We start from the raw sequence: 13,365 nt of genomic DNA, 5'->3' as shown, positions 1-13,365 counted from the left end.
TCCTTATTATTTGTAACAGCAGCTATGGTTATCTACATTCTGAGTTCATTTTAACTGGACTGAAATGTATGAAGATCAGAACAGCTGTGCTCTGTCAGATAGTCCAGAATTATCTCCCTTAGCCAAGGAAATACCAGATGTTCACAGAAAGCCACAAAGAAGAACCTACTGTAAGCGACAAGACTTCAAAGTTCTTTTGTCTTCCCATAGCAAGACTCAGCAAAGTACTGAAGTACAAGAATTCACCCTTGCTGAGAGACATTTTTGTTCTTACGTGAACACCTAATTCTTTCTCAAATCCTGTACCGTTCTGCCTACTGTGTGCTTCCCCTCTTCAAAAGCGTGATCCACAGGAAATCTTGAGTATGTTCCTAGAATTGTTATTTTTTAAATATTTGTCTTCTGGTTTATTAACAAACTGCTTATGTCTTAAGAAAGAAAAGAAACAAAACATTTTGCAGAGAGCTTGGCCTTCTTCCTTTTTTCCCTTCCTTTCTGCAACATATGGCAACATCTGTTGCCTCGCAGCTGGACAATGACTTGTCTGCTACCAAGCCTTTTTAAAGTGGCAAGCAGAAATATTCAGATGCAATTGAAAAAAAAAAATACATACCCACATATAAATACGTGCTTTCAGTTCTTGCAGTTTGGTATACTGCATGAACATGCAATGATTTCTCTACAGTCAACAGAGTATAAAGCCCATCAAGCCAATTTTGCCTTCTTGTTGAAGAAACATGAATTAGCTTTTGCTTACTATTTGACTGATCATACAACAAACTGCTAATAGGAGGATTTTTTTTTTTTTGCAAAATTAGAGTAAAGAGTAGACACTTCAAGTTTCAGACATTTATTAAGCCTCATCAAACCACTTTCACACACATGACCAAGTGCAGTGTGAGGCAAGTTTGATTATTTCCTGGATGATCAAGCATGACAATTGTGCGGACGGCTTCCGGAAGACCTTTCTGTGCAGTTTATGGAGATGAGTGTGTTGTTCAGAAGTCAGGACGATCCTTTTTCAGTCTACTGTAGTCTACATTAACCGAGTAGAACTAGAAAAGACAGGGGAAAGCATGAGTAAGAAGCTCAATTATCCATTTTCCATGGTATTTACCAAAAAACCATACGTCATTTGAACAGATGTCAGGAAATTGAAATCATACTTTGAGTCTGTACACTAGACAATAATAAATAAAAACTTCAAAGAACAGTAACTTTTTAATATTACCCTCACTCTGCATACAATATTCAAAGCTCTGCATTTAAAATGAGGCAGTGCTTGCATCTACAACTAGAGAAAACCCACAGTATCTCTTCTTTAATCCCCAGAATTAAAAGCCCATTCACAGGAAGTTCTTACACTACTGCTGAGTTTATCCTTTTTGCCCCAAATCTATGTGCTCCTGTATACCAAAGGCAACACCCAGCTTGCCAAGTGGCACAAAGCATAGCATATGTGAACAGATAAAATCACAAGGGAACATTTAGAGCAGTGCTGCAAAAGCCAAGTCTGGTTTAAGTAGCTGCACCTGGAACTGCAAGGTATGACAAGGAGGAAGGAAAGTAAGAACAGATCCTTTAACACTCTTGGTTTATATTAATAAAGGTGGACCGCATTAAAAGCATTAAAAACAGCCTAAGTAGTCACAGACGACAATGAATTTAGAGACTAACAGCGTATTTTGGCATCCCAGCCTGACTTGACATCAAACATGTGATGCTATAGTTTTTCTTGAAAAAAAAGAAGAAATATTTATCTATTAGCTTATGCCCATATTTTTTTTTTTTACTTCTTCAGAGAAAACAGAACAGCCTACAGCACATTCAAATTACAGCTTTCTGTGCAGCTCCCACAGTAACGATCAGGTCTTCCAACTCCTTGAGTCTATAACAAAGAAAAGTTTAAAAAAGAAAAACTACTTCATCAAAAGCTAAAACTTGTTACATCACAGCTTTTTACTAAAGTCACCCTCAGTTTAGGGTATCTGCCTTTTCATTTCCCACAGTGCAGATTTGGAAAAAAAAATCCCCAATGATACACACATCCAAATATGGTAAACCCTGAGGTTGTGTTTGCATGCTAAGACAGAAGGGGAATGCAACACAAGGCATGCACTCTTTAAAAGAATTTGTGCTGCGCACTATGTTGAATTTGCTTCTTTTAGTTATTTTAGAAACAGCCACATTCCAGAAGCACCAATGAAAACAAAGTATTATGTTCTTCCTGGACCTTTAAGCGAACCGCAACATATTTTATTTTGAAGTCTGGTCTTTTTTTGCTTATTTCAATGATCGGAATCGTAAGAAATGGTATTGAACAGACATTAACTTTAAAAACATAGCAGGTTTGCTTTTTTAGTAGCTTGAAGATAATCTTAAAATATTCTTAACAGGAATCTATTAGACATCACTTTAGTGAAACACGATAGAAACATGATTTCTGTAAACTAACAGATGTTCTACACATCTTTGCATGCTTCTTCATTGGTTAAAAGAAATAACTTGAATATTACTTACAAGAACATTCTATGCCACCCATTTACTTACAATTGTTTTGTTCTCAAACAACCAACTGTAGAATTGAATTAGTGTTTATGTTAAACGCTGACATTTTCCTGCTTTGCTTCTCATGAGTTAGAGCAAACAGTTTAGAGCTTAGAAAGGTTTAGTTCAGAGATTACAAGGTTTTGTTCTCTCTAGTTCTGAGTATTAGGAGCTAGTATATTCTTCCTCTCGCATCTAATTCCTATTTCTCTTACTGCGCAATATATATGACTGCTTCCGTATAGACTCCTTTCGCCCCATTATCAACCAGCTTTAGGAAAGCATTAAATCTCAAACTCAGCTCTCTCGGCTCTAAGTTCTGGAGACAAACAAATGTTGCACAGCAGAGGAAATACACCATTCAGTCAGCTACTTGCCAATAAATGCAAACATCCTAAAGCAGTAGGCTACACCTTCGATATCATGTTTCCTAAAAACCTGTATTTTTCATTTTACCTTGTACTGGTCACTGGGAGACAGTTTGTTCCATGGTTCTGGATTGTTTTTCTTGTCCCAGCTATTGAGAGAAATGCAAAATATGAGACCATACTAAGAAAATCATACCAGCTTGAAAATAAATAAAATTTGTATGTGTACTGTGCTTATTAGGCCATGAAGTCACCCATCCAAGCAAGTTTCCACAGAAAAAGACACAGTCCTTGTCAGAAGTCTCTAAATATCATACGGTAAACAAACAAAACTCCAGATAAGGAAATCTCCACACGCTTAGCGCCAGTGATATCACAGCAAGACATTAAGGCCTCCAGAAACATGCAGCAAGAGGATTGGGCGCTGTGAGTTACTGTATACGTACCAGACATCAGGGTTGAACACTGCCAAACGCATGAGATACAGGCCTGCACCAACGCCTCCAGATCCAATGATCAAAAACAGAGGGATCAACTAGAACAACAAAACACTATTACTACATCGCATTCCTGACTCCTAGCAATGACAAACCGCAGAACAAGCTCACACGCTTTGAGCCGTAACGCGTGGCCCTCTAAAACCTTGGCATAAGCTCCTTGTGTGCAGGACATCCCTGGGGTCGCGAGGGAACTAACAGCTACGAAGGGGGAGACGTGAAAAAAATATTGCTGTGTGCACAACAATCAAACGCCCCGTAACAGCACATTTCTGAGGAACAAACATCAGTCCCTCCGCTGCTCAGAACAGCCCCTGCCATCTGTGCCCTGACCATAAGGTAAGAAAATGGGAGTCGGGCGACCCAGGGAAAAGACATGAGCGAGGGAAATGGAAGAGCCACTTGAGCCTTGCTGCTGCAGCATGAGAAAGGCCTACAGGTACCGGAGGAAGAAGGGGGCCCGACGGCCTCTCGCCGCTCGGCCCACAGGCCGCCGGCCCCGGCCCGCCCCAGGGCCAGACGCCCCGAGGGGAAGCAGACGGAAGCGCGAGGCGGCGGCACCCGGCGAGGCGGGGGCACGGGGCCCCGGCAGGGAAGGGGGCACGGGGCCCCGGCAGGGAAGGGGGCGGGGGCCCACCGGGCCGAGGTGCCGCCGGCCGCTACTCACGCTGGGGTGCTTCTTGGCGTGGCTGACTATAACGCGAAACATGGCAGCAGCGGGCGCAGGCGAAGCGAAGCGAAGCTCTCGCTCTCTACCAGGCTCCGCAGTCCGACCTCCCCGTCCGGCAGCCGAGGCCCAATGTCACCCGAGGCCCCCGGCGCGGCAGGTGCCCGCCGCCGCAGCCCGGATGTAGCAGCTCCGGCGTTCGCCTGTTCGCCCTCCGCCTGGCCCACCCTGCCCCACCCCCCCGGCTGGCGCCCTCCGCGGCGCCCCGCGCCGGCACGGCCTAGCGCCCCGGGCTCCGCAACCGCCGCCTCAGCGCGGCCCCCGGCCGCCCAGCGGGCACCGCTCTCGGCGAGCAGGCACCCGCCGGGGCACCCCGCGCCCGCCCCGCAGCACCGCCCCGCCCCGCCCGCCGCCGACCGCGCGGCGGGTGGCGGGGCGGGCAGGGCGCGAGGAGCCGCCAGCGGCCGGCCCCTGAGGGCCGCCCGGCCTCGGCGCTTTCCTCTCACGCCGGCTCCGAGCCGCTGCCGCGCAGGCGGGGGCCAGGAGCCGCCGCGGCCTTCCCGACGGGCTGTGGGTGCGCAGACCACGGGCGCCCGCGCTCGGCTTCTCCTCCGCCAGGCAAACCCGGCGCTGGAGGTCTTGTCTTTCCCATCGCCCGGGGTAAAAGCTGAGGGGGTGGTTTACAGGTGAGACAGGAGAGTTAGGGTTTCGTTGTCCTGAAAAGGGTTTAGGGGAGTGACATTCGTCGTGAAGCTGCCAATTTAATTACTCCGCTACAGTCAGGGTGGCAAAAGCTGGGTGTGTACACAGCACTGAGAGACACCTTTGGTTTTCAAATTTAATGTGCACGTGCCACCCAGAAGTCTTTGGCATAGAGGTTCATAGTGAAATCTTACTTATTTTGGCCAGCGTTGGGTTGGTTTTCATTACTAAGTAATTCTAAATGAGCAACAGAGCTACTTTATAGTGCTGAGCGTGTCCAAGTGCTGCCCTAGTTTGGTCTCCATTGCTGTAGATCTTACTTTATGTAGAACTGGGAACCTAATGCCTGTCTTTGGGTAGGATCACCAGCCACTTTGATTTCTTTCACCAAAGGAAAGTTTGCACCCAGTTGTTAAGAAACTCATTTTTAAGTAGAGGAAATACCGGCGTGCTACTAAGACAAAATGAGTCCCTTTCCTAGACTAGAAACAGAATAACTTCACGTGAATGCTGACGGTTTGTGTGGATGTATATCAAAGTAGAATTTTGAAGTAAAAAATTTAATTTTAGAGAGCAAATGTATTTAAGCAAACAGATGTCTTCTATTTCACTTACTACTTCCACAGGCAGACGAGCTTCTGCATATTTTCAAGAATTGCCTCAAATTGTCCTTGTCACAATAAATTCTGAAATAAATCACATGATTCCTTGCTTATCATTCTGTAATCCAACATTTTCAGTTTGTCAGAGCCAGTTTAATCTGGCTAACATAACCATGGAGAAGATAAAAATGCTGGCAGCTGGCGATATTCAGCAACTTGTACAGATACATTTGACAAGTCATTGGATGACACCAGAAAAAATAAAACAATGTTTTCTTTGGAGCAATGCAATCCTATTTTCTCTCTTATTTGTTTCAGAAAAGAGCATGTGTGTGCTCCAAGAGTCTGTTAACTGTTTCAGTGTATGTTATGTGGTGGGGCCAGTATTTTTCCATTTTTTCCGAATGAAAAGAGCAATTTGCCCACGCAGTTAAAAGTACTGAAAATAATAGTATCACCACCATTTCTTTTATAAGAGAGAAATACCTGAAACCTCCAAGGTTAGCCTGGAAGGTTACACTGCTCACCCTCTAGTACAGTAGTTGAACTTTCCACCGTGTATTTGGATCACAGGAAATACCAGGTGCCGGAGCAGCTGCAGGAAAACCTGGGAGAGACCAAAGGGGAGATAGATGTCCAGTAACCGTGTGGGGCTGCTCAGCAAAACTCGCCTCGGACTGAAACAGCCTGCTTTCGACAGAAGGCTAAGTGGCAGAAATTCAGAGACTTTGAGAAGCCGGTTTCTACCTTACTAAGGGAAGTCTGTCAGGGATACACTGTTTCCACTAGGCGTGTCTTGAGCACCTACTTTTAGGAAATACAGCATGGTTTTTATATGCTTCTCAGTATATATTTTTCCCAATGATTTATACTTTTGCTGGATTCTTGTGCTTGTATGAATTTAAACAGAGGCATAGCACCTGATCAATTTGCAAAATTTGTCATGCATTTTATGGGCTTTCATAAATTTTAACCACTGTGTACATCAGCTTTTATTGTCTGGGCCTGTATGGCTCAGCTGGTTCACTGCTCATATACGTGCCTTATTATTTGTGTTACTTGGACTTTTGTGTATGTTAATGAATATTACAGACAAGAAAATTAAAGTCTGAAAACAATCAGAAAACAGATTTTTTCATTATAATTTTAGAAATCGTGAGTTAATATTCTTAATGTACACCCAGTGCAAGCATTGCTAAAAATGCAATCTCTCGCTTGCTTGGCTTGGTGAAATTCTGAGTATAAATTGAAGCCGCTTCATGGTGTCTTGATGGTGGATCCATGGTTCCTGGAAATACCTACTTAGCTGCCATGTTTGTGTGCTTGAACTATGCTATAGTTACATAAATTGTATGTGTTAACTTATAGCAATGATGTCAATATATTGGCCATACTGGAAGACTTAATTTTCTGTTATGCATCAAGAATCCATCCATTCCCTTAAAAAGAGTGAACACTAGATAAAGGTAGAGAATTTTTCCACTCTTTTATCTGTCATTTAGCTACTCAAGCTGAAAGTAAACACATTTACTTCCTCTTAAAGTTTGGTGTCTTCGTGTTCACACCTGACAATTAAATTTATGATGCTTTAGTTAGACTAGTCACTTCTTTTATTCTGAGTAAAGTTATTTTTGTGTAGGTTTCTGCTTTTTAAATAAGTGAATCCATAAATCCTGTGGGTATTTTGGCAAGGTTTTGTGATGAACCGGTCCATTAAGAACCAAGGGGCTAGATTTGCAGTAGCGCTCAGCACTGCTGAAAATCAAGTCCTCGGGTTATTCCAGTGCTTTATCATTTATTTTTTCCTCTTTTCTTTTGTTCTCCTGTACAGCCTCACCTCATGCCTTCTGTCTCTCACTTGTCCTTCTTTGATTGCTATCATATCTTGTTCCTATCCTTAGGCTCTTTTGAGCTTTTTGTTTCAGAAACTTTTCCTGTATTCTAGATGCTTTGTCTTCATATTTCGTGACCTTCCTGTTTTTAAGCCTTTCTTCCCTAAACCTTACCTGTTATTATGAATCTCATATCCATAGATTTCTACTCTGTTTAACATCAGTTATGGTGTGCTTAATTTTTTTTTATATTAAAATCAATCGATTTTAGCCACAGATAAAATCATGTCTAATGTCCTGAAGAAGAGGAATATGAAGTTGTAATAAAATCAGACGTTATCTAAAGAATTGCACTCTTAAGGTTTGACAGAATCAGTTGATTAAAAACAAACGGAGACATAGTCACTTTGAAGTTACATATTTTATTTGGAGGAAAATAGGAAAGAAAGACTACTTGATTTGGACATGTTCCAGTTGGTCACACATCAAGAAACTAAATTCATTGTGAGTTGTCCTATACCATCAGGACAGTTCTCTGTTAATCAGAACAATGTATAAACTGAGAATTTTCTGTAGGACATACCAGTTTTGGTAAAAAGGCAAAGACTTTTCAAAATAATTCTTAGGAGGAAAAAGGAATTCTAGGAGAGCAAAAAGTATTTAAAAACTTTGAAAAAAAATGTTAACTTGTACATGTAAACCCTGGCTTTCATGCAACAAATACACAGGGATTCTTGTGATTTTTTGGTGGTTTGTGATTCTTTTTTTACGTCTTCTTGTCCCCATTTGTGTGTTTGTTCCTTCTGTTGTAAGTCATGTTCCTTTCTCTGCACTTAGCAGGGGCAACAGCAGAACAGGATATGTGTTTGCACACCTTTCCCAAACCTATTTGGACTAGTCTGTTTACATCTTCCTTCCAACGTATTTGTTTTTAACACAGTGAAATGGAGTGGCTGCATATCCTATTCTTGCATCCCTGGCCTAGGGGAACTTACGGGACTGAGGTGCATGCATAGGGGCAGTAACGTTGCAATATAGCATGTGGTGATAAAATCTTCCATTAAGTGTAAAAATTGTAAATATTATAACAGTTCTGCAAAAAAAGGCCAAGAATTTCAGTGTGTTACAGTTAGTCAAGTCAAATGTTATGTTTACAAAGAAAAAAATTTGAAAGAAAAAATTACAGATATAGACCAGATTTTTTTTTTTAATGCAACAAAAATACATGTGGCATTTAAGAGAACTATTGTGAAAGGAAAATAGCTACCGGAAATCTTGAATACTAGCAAAGTAACACAGGGCTGTAACTAAGAAGAAATTAATAACAAATGGTACTGAAATGCATGGTACAGAAATATTCTACTACTTCTCTCATTTGTCTGTCAAAAGTATGGTTTGATAAAGCTTCTTGTCTTCATACAACCCTTAAAAGTGCACAATAATTTTAGCATTATAAATAGATAATTATTTTTGAAAAAAACACCCAATTTCAGTTGGAATGAGTTGATATAAAGACATGTTATGAGGCATAACCTACTAGCAACCATAGAAGCAAAATTTCTGTTAAATAAATGTCTGGTGCTAGGCATCTGGAGAAGAAAAAAACTTGGCAGCAGTGGTTGTATGTTCTATTATTAAGGGAAGAATAGTTTTCTAGAGTTTATGTTCTGCTCAGCAAGTCACAGAATAATACTCTATTAATACCAAGAGAAAAAAATTCTTAGTTCACTTGCATTTGTGTACATAACTTAATTAATCATTTACATTAGAAATATAAATTGTGTCCTGGATTTTTACAATACTATTTATAAGCTTAAAGATATTAGCCCTAATGTATAGAACTTCTGTGATATCACACTTTTATTAAGTGCAAAGCTATATAGACTGCTGTGGCATTAAAGGAATTACAATTACTCTAAACTAAGTAAATCCTTACTTCAAAATACAGGGTTTCATTTTAAAATGAAAATAAATACACTCTTTATACAAAGAGAGTGAATATGTAAATATGTGCTATTTAGCAAAAGTGAAATTACCAGTAATAAAATGAAGCAAGGATTTCCTTAATCATTCTTTACTGAACTTACGCATCTTCTGGCGAAATGTGGATGTATTTACAAGTATTTAAAATTTTGTCCTTGAACATAATTTTAATAAAATCCCAGTTCTTCAGCTGTCATAAATTGTTACTGGTGAAATGGCATAAAAAATATGTAAGTTCTTTGTTTGTCCATACAGGATATAAAAAAGAATCATTGGGCGAGTATTTCTTAGTATAAAAGTGCTCTTATCCATTCCTTGCGTAGAAAACCTATTAAAGTGTGTATTTCACAGGGAACCTGGTGGCCATATGGGTTGTTCATAACAGAGTACTGAGGTTTTGTACCTGTCAGTTAACAGATTCAAATCTGTCTCAATTCAATCTCTTCAGAGCGTTTGGAGCAGCATGGGCTGAGACAGTGGGAAGCACCTCAGGTAACAGATCCCGCAGGAGCAAACAGGTTAAAGCACCTGTCACCAGCAAGAGTTCTTAGCCTACTGAAAACAAAACATTTCAGTAGAAAGACTTCAGCAGTTATGGGAGAAAAACAGAAACAGAGATGCGTAAGAGTAATAAGACATTCCCAAATGGATGAAAATACTCACGTTTTAAATACAAACATTTATAAAGTGTATGGGGTTTTTTTTAAATGCAGTATCGTTCTGTGACTATTAGGAACAGGAAGCGAGAAAGAGAATGACATGGCAAAAGCAGAACAGCTGAGAATCAAATACGTGAACTAAATTGTGGTCCCTGCTTACTCTCTAGGTTCAACACAGCAAATGAAACAGCTGATCTTTACATTTAAAATATAATTTGTTTCAAATTATATAATCTGCCAAAAGTTAGGATGCAGAAGTATAGGCCCCACACAGCTTGCACCCGACTGGAGGGCTTGAACCTTACCAGAAGACCACTAAAAACTATGGTGATTCAGTGCCATTTTACAGGCAATCTGTTTCCTGTGATTGCATCCATAGATGGTCTTTGCCTGTAAGCTGCTCTTGTGTTTGATTTGAAAAAACATCTGAACTATAAATAAAAGTTAAGTTTAATGGCACAATAGAAAGTCAAAATCTTCACTAAAAATGTAAACAAGACTGGTACTTGGAACTGTTTTTAACTAGGTGCTGCTTCAACTATTTAACAACTCATTAGAGACAAATTAGAACTGCTTCTGTTTCTAATGCCTGTAATTGTCTTAAGGTTTTTGATCATTCATATTAATACACAGGAGGTTAAATGATGCTTTTTAGTTTCTGCTGTGAAGTAAGAAGTACACTTGAACAATGCTTCCAGGACCATTCTGTGCCATTTCTTTTACATTTTCTGGGGAAGAAACAGATAGTCCTCACAAGTCCTCTGCTCTGATGGTCAAAACTTAAGTTAGCCTTTGATTAATCTTTTGTTTGCCTATAGTTTTACTGAAGTTTACTCAAACCTCAGCTGATCTTTTTTATGATGGGAGTCTATACTAACTGAGACAAGTCATGGCTTTCCAGAGCTGGCATGACAGTCAAGTTCATGCTACTAAAAACTGTTATATTTCATCAGCTATTGGCTAATTATTTATAAAAATCTGATCAGAGTTTGCTCTCTGAATAAAGCTATTCTCCTTTACTGGACAAGAATAATTTGGTATTGACAGGCCTTTCCAGGACATATTGCTGCTTAGGAGAAAGTGATGCAGCTGTCACAGGATTGACTCAAGCAGACAGTCTGGGAATAGAGCAAGCTGCTTATAAGCAGCTTCTGAAATGTAAAAATACAAAAAAAAACGTATAATTGACTGTGCAACAGCTGTAAGGAATGATGTATGAGACCTCACATTCACTATGTATTCCAAACATTAAAGACAACAATATAATGTTAACGAAGAAGCATGGAAACAGCATATGTTTACAAAGTATAGTCTTATTGCTGTGGCATTATTTGCACAAGCTGCGCCAACAAAGGATTACACAGTTAGAAAAGTATAAATAAATTTCGTGCTCTAATTTATTTTTCTATATTTTTTTTATTTAATGGAGAATGTCAGTATTTTAATGGAAACACAATTTATAGAAAGAATAAGGCTCCCAAATCTAACGGTTTCAATAAGACAAAACTTATTCTCATTTGAGACAGTGATAGAGCCTTTAGGGGAGAGGATGAGACATAATTTTGATCAAGCTATTTTCCGCAAACCTAGGCTGGAGAAAATATCATTTTTCTTCCATTAACATGAGTTGTATGGTTTTGTTTTCTTTATGGAAAGGGTAAAGAGGGATTCTTGCGATTTATGAACAGGACAGATACTGCTGTTTGGGAAGTAAGAATGTTATTCATGTACTTTCCAGAGAAAACTTTTTTTGCCTCTTTTTTCTGCTGTAGGTTTTAGAGGAAGGTTAATGCTTGCTAAGTTGAAGGGTTTACTGACCAGAAATTGCAAAAGAATGTTTTGGAGGTAGTTTAGAAATCCAGGATGTTTTATGCATTGCAGCAAGAAGAGGCACATCAATCCAGCTGCTAATACCGGAACTATTATTGATTAGTTCAGGAGTCTTTGAATTATGTTGCAGATCCTGACACTGTTGGGTAACACAGAGCCATCTAAAAAGCGTGAATGTGGAGCGTGTTTTGCTTGTGTTTCAGTGAATAACAGTGCCGTGGGGGCAATACATTTCACAAAACTTTAGAAATGCAAAAGTTAGAGGTTTAGTTTAAGCAAGTCTTCCTTCTGAAATCAGTGGAAAGATACAGGCAGCTCCCAGAAGCAATCTAAAGTAGACCTAGAATAAATAGCTCTTTCAGGATCTCATCCTTGGCCTTTGCCAAAATCACTGGAGATACAAGCTGATGCAGGGGGCTAGACTTCAGCTGCATTTCAGAAGATATTACTGGATAAACCTCATGCTTTCATTACCCTTCAGAGCAAAACCAAGACACCTCCAATATCCTGGTATGAACCTAGTAAGACCTGGACAGCTTGCGCAGAACATCTAATAATATCTGTTTCTTGCTATTCTCACATGGTTCACGCTGTGCAAAAACATTAGTCTTGGGGCTCCACCTACAAGAGCTAGGATGTCAGACACTGCAAAGGCTGATAAATTTTGTAGGCAGGCTGATTTTGCAGACAGTGGCATTTATAACTGATGATAAACTATTAATACCGTGGCAGTGGTTTAAACCTTCTTCCTGGCTTTGCCACCTGAAGTACAGTTTAGACATAAAGAAAATCTGCATGGAAAGGCATAGTGCCAGGTTCTTGTAAAGAAGCAAGTAGTGGATCTCCAAGCCCTCACCCTTTTACAATTACAATATCTCCAATTATCACATTCACTTGAATCATTAGTACTTTATACAGATAATTTCTAGTGTAGCGGAATATGAAATCTAGTCCCAGCTTGCCTACTTTCTGAGTTTTAGCCACTAAATAAATATACTGTACTCACTCTACTTGGGAGAAAGGAGATAGACCTGGATTCTTGTGCCTGGATGCACGTTGAAGTGCTGCATTGTACTCTTAACTCATCTGCCACATTTTGTGAAATGACATTGTTTGTCTGTATATACATTTTTCTAGATTAGTACAAAACTCAGCATTCTGTTTCTAACAAGACAAAGTATCACATGATCTCTAATAAATCACAAAAGCTTTATCAAAAAGTGCATGAAAGTAATTGCTTTGGCTACTCTTGAGTTTTACTTGTGGTTTTTTGGAAACTTCTACTCCGTTAAAAAATTATATGATGTACCACTTATCAAGAAGTAGTATTCCCATATTATAATCTCTTTAAATACAGTTTCATTTAAATCTAGGGAACTGTGTTATTGTATTTATGGGAGAAGGATAATAACGTGTTTTGATGTGTGACTGACGCCATCCTCCTCTGAAGGCTATATAGCGCATATCTGTAAGATTCACATTGTGTGATCGCAAGAAATATATACCTGTAATAAGACTTCTGAGCAGGAATTTCTTATTTTATTTGAACAGCAGAGTCTAGACTGAAGTGAAAATGATGTAAAGGGGAAAACTATAGCATATCTTGATTTTTTTTTTATATATGCTAAGACATCAAAAATTTTGTTTGAGAACAGGCAGAACATAAGAGCAAATTTAA

At 39.8% G+C, this 13,365-nt stretch overlaps 1 protein-coding gene across 2 annotated transcripts; it reads right to left on the bottom strand.

The window, feature by feature from the left end:
- Positions 1 to 834: 834 nt before the first annotated feature.
- COXFA4 (cytochrome c oxidase associated subunit FA4) lies at positions 835 to 4,270 on the bottom strand. Of its 2 annotated transcripts, none has more exons than XM_075419264.1 (4): positions 4,080 to 4,249; positions 3,362 to 3,450; positions 3,004 to 3,064; positions 835 to 1,055 (listed from the first exon to the last, which is right to left on the bottom strand). In XM_075419264.1, the coding sequence occupies exons 1-4, from the start codon at positions 4,119 to 4,121 to the stop codon at positions 999 to 1,001; spliced, it is 249 nt and encodes an 82-aa protein (XP_075275379.1). In that variant the 5' UTR covers positions 4,122 to 4,249; the 3' UTR covers positions 835 to 998. The 2 variants fall into 2 exon arrangements, with proteins under 2 accessions (XP_075275379.1, XP_075275378.1); XM_075419263.1 differs by lacking the exon at positions 835 to 1,055 and adding an exon at positions 1,062 to 1,888 and having other exon boundaries at positions 4,080 to 4,270.
- Between the last annotated feature and the right edge of the window lie 9,095 nt (positions 4,271 to 13,365).

Source organism: Opisthocomus hoazin, chromosome 4 (genome assembly GCF_030867145.1).
Source record: "Opisthocomus hoazin isolate bOpiHoa1 chromosome 4, bOpiHoa1.hap1, whole genome shotgun sequence".
NCBI lineage: Eukaryota > Metazoa > Chordata > Aves > Opisthocomiformes > Opisthocomidae > Opisthocomus > Opisthocomus hoazin.
Note: the sequence above shows the minus strand (reverse complement) of the source record. Positions and strands in the feature narration are given on the sequence as shown.

Bases quoted from the DNA above. Each gene is read 5' to 3' on its own strand.
- COXFA4 (XM_075419263.1), bottom strand. From the start codon at position 4,121: ATGTTTCGCGTTATAGTCAGCCACGCCAAGAAGCACCCCAGC. The intron at 3,451-4,079 runs GTGAGTAGCGGC...TTGTTGTTCTAG, and splicing joins ACGCCAAGAAGCACCCCAGC to TTGATCCCTCTGTTTTTGAT. The intron at 3,065-3,361 runs GTACGTATACAG...TTCTCTCAATAG, and splicing joins GTGTTCAACCCTGATGTCTG to CTGGGACAAGAAAAACAATC.